The 6,636-nt window shown below is 38.0% G+C and overlaps 1 protein-coding gene across 1 annotated transcript in view; it reads right to left on the bottom strand.

Annotated features, from left to right (window-relative positions):
- The window catches only part of LOC106884297 (rho guanine nucleotide exchange factor 17), a 146,399-nt gene that overhangs the window by 126,790 nt on the left and 12,973 nt on the right, over nucleotides 1–6,636 (bottom strand). The window contains exon 2 of the mRNA XM_014935601.2: nucleotides 1,490–4,102. Within this exon, the coding sequence (XP_014791087.1) occupies nucleotides 1,490–3,481 (1,992 nt within the window). The 5' untranslated portion in view covers nucleotides 3,482–4,102. The remainder of the gene's footprint in view (nucleotides 1–1,489; nucleotides 4,103–6,636) is intronic.

Here is a 6,636-nt window from a genome sequence, read left to right as displayed (position 1 = left end):
TATATATATAGTTGATACTCACAATTATATCGACCCCAGTGCGTAACTGGCACTTAATTTATCAACCCTGAAAGGATGAAAGGCAAGTTAACCTCAGTGGAATTTGAACTCCGAGCATAGTGACAGGCAAAACGCTGCTAAGCATTTCGTGCAGCTTGCTAACGATTCTGCCAGCTTGCGCCTTTTAGACAACAATACTAATGATTGCTTACACAGTGACAAGGTCTCGGATGGTTTCAAGAGAGTGTAGAGTCAAAAATCAACTGCAGAACTTGACCAGTTGCTTATTTCATTAATCCCACAAGAATGAAAAGGACAAGTGACTTTGGCAGGATTTGAAATCAGAATACAAAGGAATCACAACAAAATACGTTTTTTTCACCCCAACATTTTAGCATTTCTACGAATCCTCTCTCACCGCTTTAATAATCATTTAAAATTTTGGTACAAGGCCAGATATTTTATGGGAGGGGGTAGGTCAATTACATTGGCCCCTCAATGTTCAACTTATTTATATCAACCCCAAAAGGATAAAAAGCCAAACTGACTTTGGTGCAACTGGAACTTAGAGTGTAAAGACATGAAATGCCGTCACGTATTTCGTTCAGTGTACTTACAACTCTGCCAGTTCACTGCCTCAACATCAACAATAATTTCAAGTTTTGGCACAAAGCCAGCAATCTGGGGGGAGGGAGATAAGACAATTACATCACTCCCCCAGTGCATAACTGGTACTTGTTTTATTAACCCTGAAAGGATGGAAAATAATGTTGACCATGGTGGAATTTGAACTCAGAACGTAAAGACGGACGAAATGCCGCCAAGCATTTTGTGCATTGTGTTAACGAATCTGTCAGTTCACAGCCTTAATAATTAACAACAATAACAACAACGATATATCACAATAAGCTGAAACAATATTCTAACAAACAAAATGTTACCAAATATTTTACAGTAGTAATCCTTAAGTACTTCAACACAAACACTTCCGCGAAAATACACACAGTCTAATACACACACACACACACACACACAATATAACAAAGAGGATTTGTTGACAATGGAAGTAAGCACTGAAGTTATTAGCTTCTACTACTACTACTACTACTACTACTACTACTACTACTACTACTACTACTTTGGAGCTTGAAATATACTGCTTTGACAAAAAATATTTTTTTAATTTAGGAAATGTCATGTTTAAAAATTCACAAACTGAGTTAGTAGGTTTGTTTTTTGATTTTTTTTACTGTTATTTTTAATGCGTAGAATCCAATAAAACAACATGAAAATTAGATAAAATTTCTTTTAAGTTATATGTACAAATGCATACACACAAATTTATGTGTTTATATGTGTGCAACAACAACAACAACATAACTATATAACATATACACACACAAACACAAAGACTGTAATAGATAGGAGACTAAACTCAGAAACTGGTGGTTATTAAAGTGCGGAAAATTAATCCCAAACAGCAACTTACCTTAACGTAGGCTTGGACCTTTTCCGAAGAGTCAAATACATTAGCATTTTGTTTCCAGACATCTGGCATGCTTATAGTGATATAAGAGCCATTGTCGCTGAGAGGTGAAGCAAACTCTGGCACCGATGTACCAGGTTTCATATTTCCCGGAATTGAGTCATCAGAATTTATACTAAATTTACGAACAACATCCTTGTCTTTGTTCGCCGTGTTGAACATGCGCCGGTCATGTTGAAGAACACTGGCTGAACTCATACTTCTTAAAATGGGTTTTCGCGTCATAGGAACACTCAAGAGGTTGTGTGGAGGACGTTCAAGGGTACTTGTTGGAGACTGATTGTGAGGCGTTGTGGGGGCAGATGATCCGATATAGATCAACTTGTCAGGTTTTAACAAGGAATCGTCGGGGTACTGTTCATTTTCGTCCCCTTCTTCTATTGTCGATTCCAAGCCTGGGCTTTGACATCTTTGGCTTTCTTGAGATATACGGCGCTCTGGGTTTGAGGATTTAGGGCTTGCATGTGGAAGAACTATTTCTGAATATGGGCTTAGTTCAAGTTCAGGGTTATTGGTTTCTTGGAATTGCTGTAAAGGCCCCCCATCTTCTGTTATGTCACGTGATAAGACAGGTGAACTGTGTGCATGTGATGAGTTTATTTCTTTGCTAATTTCGGACAAAACTTTGGTCTTGTCAGCGCTTGGGTCACTTATTGACTTTGGTTTCGTTAGTTTTCCATTTTTCTTTTCAAATCTTTCATTGTCTGAGACTTCCACAACAATATTTTCATCTGCATATTCAGAAAAGTGCACTTCATCATCAGTATTTATTTGACCATCCGTAGATTGGCAGCTGCCAGCAGCTAACAGTGTGAGATTATCTCGAGATTGGTCTGATGGTGCACTTTCTGAAGCTTCTTCAGATTTCAAAGTACCAAATCCATTACTATCAATTGAGCCTTCCTCTTTTGGTGAAGCTTTATGCTTTGAAGAATGTTTAATGAACCGGTGGGCTTTTCGTTGTGAGCCTGGAACATGGACAGACTCAGATCGTTGAGGTGGGTGACCCCCTGAATGTTCTTCGGAACGTTTGTCTTCATCAGGCTGCTGGAAACTGGCCAATTGCATTGGGTGGCTAGTTCCAAAAATGGCTTGTACTTTATTACGTGTTGCCAAAGTAGTTATACCAGTTCTTCGTTGTGGAGCAGTTTTGGCAAGTTTGAAGAATTCAGAGTCACGATTCAGAGGTTGGTAGATATAAGGGCCACTCGTTGTTGAACTGGTGTCTGATTCACTGGTGCCAGTCCCATCATCATCCAAAGATTTATCATCTGGAGAAGGCAAACAATCTGAAGAAACAGAAGAACTTTCCAGTTTACTTAGACATTGTTCTGACATCGAATCCTTTGCATCTTTATGAGAATAATATGGTACAGCCTCTCCCGATTCCATCTTTGATAAATCTTCAGGCATCTTTGGACTGCCGCTTTCATACAGACTGTCGTCTGGTGAGTCTAAAATTTGCTCACATTGACTGAAGTCTTCAATGTTAGGAATTTTCCTTAAAGTACCGTAGGGTGCGACTGTCGACAAATCGCTGGATGATGGAATGTTGCATGAAATATCGTTTGAACTAGGACCAGATTTTAATTTATCCGTTAACTCTGTAAGCTTTAGACTCCGGTTTTGTCTTCGAGAAAATCCTGATCTCTGTGAATCAGTCACAGGAGATGTGGGAGTTGACGTTGGTGCTTGGGAACTTTTCGACGGTTGAGATCGAGATAGTCGCTGACGACTATGTTTTCTTTGTTTCATGTCCTCCAGAACAGCCCGACTAATTTCACCTGCATTGCCAGGATCTGTTTTAGAGCGATTTTTGGATGGTCTAAAGCTTGAGGAAAAAGCAGGCAGTTTTGGTCTCACAACTTTAGGGGACAATGAACTGGACTTTAGTTTAGCCTGTTCATCAGTCTCTTGGTCAACACTAGACTCCATGTTTATATAAAAGTTGAGAGAGAAAGAAAAGAAAAAAACTATGTTGGAAGTCAATGTGACCGATTAAGATTGGCTCGTTAATATCTATATAACAGCCATTTATACCAAGAATTATTTGCTATATATATATTGAATCCTGCTTTGAGTACTGTTCCGGAAATTCATAAAAGATTGCGCTGGTCTTTGGGACCCAAGATGTCCAATTAGTATACACAGTTGCACAAATTCTACCCTGCTGTTGCTTTTGTTGCCCAAAGTTCCATGTACCATTTACGTAATTCTCCACACATTCATAGACAAGTAATTCAATGAAGATACTACTATGCATTCTTATAAAAGGAATAACTGACAAATTAATTAAAAATATATATACATATATATACAGATATCTATTTATATATATGTATATATATATATGTATGTATATATATATAATCAATTTGTCAGTTAGAAGGAAAAAAATTTGCCTTCTTGAGAATTTTTTTTTATTAATTTTTTTGTTTTTTACTTTTTTTTTTCTTTATATATGTATACGTAAATATATATATATTATTTTAAAAATATGATATACTAATATGCTTGACGAAATGATTTTTTTTTTTTATTTTAACGACCTAGAACCTGAAAAAGAAAAAGAAAACGTAAAATTAAAAACTAAAAATATTAAATTATTAAATTCATGTTCAAATCTTTAAACAAGAAAGAAAAAAAAGAAATGGAATGGATTTATTCTAGAAAATGATTGTCAGAAAGTGAAACACCAAAAAAAAAAAAAAAAAAAAAAAAAAAAAAAAAAAAAAAAAATCAATCACATAAAATTAGCAACGGATTATTAATGAAGACCAGTTAATATATAGTTCGTTAATATATAGATATAACTATATAATATATACACTAAGTTTCAAGCAGATCTCTGATATGGTGGCATTGAAAAGTTTTAATCAAATTAAATAAAAGTCTGATACTTATTTTATTAAATGTTATTTGTTGTAAATTGTATTAGTGTAGGAATTAATTATATGAGGTCTGATCAAAAAGTGTCAAGACTGTTACTATGGTAACAGAGCTAAAGCACACACAGTGAATCCGTTTGGCACAGGCTGACCTTGAACTCTGTCACGTATGCACACTAAGTCGTAACATTCTCGCTCACTTTTGTTGTTTATAGCAGTGCTTGGAAGTAAAATGTGTAGAGTGCGGTCATCTCAAAAAGAAGATCAGGTTTCAGCTGTGCTGGATCTCCTTGACCGTGTCTAGGAAGAAGAAAGGGCTTTTAAAAATGGTGTGGCCTTCGTGCCGGTGGCACGTAAAAGCACCCACTACACTCTCTGAGTGGTTGACGTTAGGAAGGGCATCCAGCTGTAGAAACTCTGCCAAATCAGATTGGAGCCTGGTGTAGCCATCTGGTTTCATCAGTCCTCAGTCAAATTGTCCAACCCATGCTAGCATGGAAAGCAGATGTTAAACAATGATGATGATGATGAATTGTGAGTCTGTGGCTATGACCCCCCAAAATCAAGGCAAAAGTCAAATTGTATTTGAAAGGAAAAAGATTTCAAAGCATCGAAGAAATCCAAGAGAACGTGACAAAGCAGCTATTCAACTATTCCAAAATAGGACTTCCAGGAATTCTTCCATCGATGGATACAACACTGGATAAGGTGTATGGCTTCGGAAGGGGACCACATCAGAAGGGGACTAAACACCAAACAGGTATGTGTTGCAGCTTTCTTTTTATAGCACCGGTGCCCGATACTTTTTAGTCAGTCCTTGTAAGGCCTTCATGTATGGTTTGCGTAAAATATAAGGGTTTGCACCTAATAAATATCTCCATACACTCTGAGGTAAATGAATTGGTACAGAGGTATGGAACAGAAACGGTGAGAGGTAACAAGAGGGGGGGAGTAAGTGGTAGAGTGAGAGAGAGAGAGAGAAAATGAAACTGAGAAGCAGAGTGAGAGAGAAAGAGAAACAGTAGCATAACAGGTGAAAGGATGGATGGGGGGGGAGTAGAAAGATAAAAGTAGAACGGGTGGGTGTGGGGGAAGAAACAGAAAGATGACTAGAAGCAGTAGGGGAAGATGGTAGCAACAGTAGTGGTCATGATGGTGGTGGGAATAATCATGATAGCAGTGGTAATTATAATTGCGGCGGTGGTGATGATGGTGGTTGTGGTGATGTTGGCAGTGGTCGTGGTGGTGATGGTGAGTGGTGGTGGTGGTGGCAGCAGCAGCAACAGTTGATGGTATTGGTTGCAGTGATTCTTACAGTGGTAATGGTACTGACGGTGGCATTAGCAGTGGTGGGGGTGGGTGGCAGCAACAGTAGTTTTTATCAAGGTTTACAAAACACAGACACAGGAATTAAGAAAGTCTGGCAGTTGTTGCATGGCAGGAAATAGTAACAGACAAGATAAATACAATCTTATAAACATCTAACATCAAAACGAGGGCAACAACAAGCTAGATTAGGGCTGCAAGTGTTCACATGGAGAAAAACTATATTGCTTCTTTTTTGCTTTTTTCATTACATTTTTTTTTCATTTTTTTTTTTTACTTGGTTGTTTTCTTTTCAATGTTTGTTTTCCATTCTGTCCGAAACATAGATTAGAAGGTTATGATATTCTTTTACTTGCTTCACTTATTAGACTGCTGCGGCCATGCTGGGGCAATGCTTGGAAGAATTTTAGCCAAACAAATCAATCCCAGAGCTACTTTTTTTTTGTTTTTTGTAATCCTCTTTTGTGAATGTAAACACTTAATACCAGTTGTCAAGTGGTGGGGGAACAAACAGACACAAACACATATACATTCACACACACACGATGGGTTTTTTGTTTTGTTTTAAGTTTCCCTCCATCAGATCCAAAGCTTTGGTTGGCTCAAGGCTATAGTAGAAGACACTTGCCCATGGTGCCTTGCAGTGGGACTGAACCCAGAACCATGTGGTTAGGAAGCAAACTTACTGCACAGGAGTGGCTTTGTGGTAAGTAGCTTGCTTACCAACCACATGGCTCCAGGTTCAGTCCCACTGCATGACACCTTCCGCAAGTGTCTTCTACTATAACCTCAAGCCGACCAAAGCCTTCTGTGTGGAATTTGATAGACAGAAACTGAAAGAAGCCCGTCGTGTGTGTGTGTGTGTGTGTGTGTGTG

Source organism: Octopus bimaculoides, chromosome 13, assembly GCF_001194135.2.
Source record: "Octopus bimaculoides isolate UCB-OBI-ISO-001 chromosome 13, ASM119413v2, whole genome shotgun sequence".
In the NCBI taxonomy this organism is placed as follows: Eukaryota; Metazoa; Mollusca; class Cephalopoda; order Octopoda; family Octopodidae; genus Octopus; species Octopus bimaculoides.
Note: the sequence above shows the minus strand (reverse complement) of the source record. Positions and strands in the feature narration are given on the sequence as shown.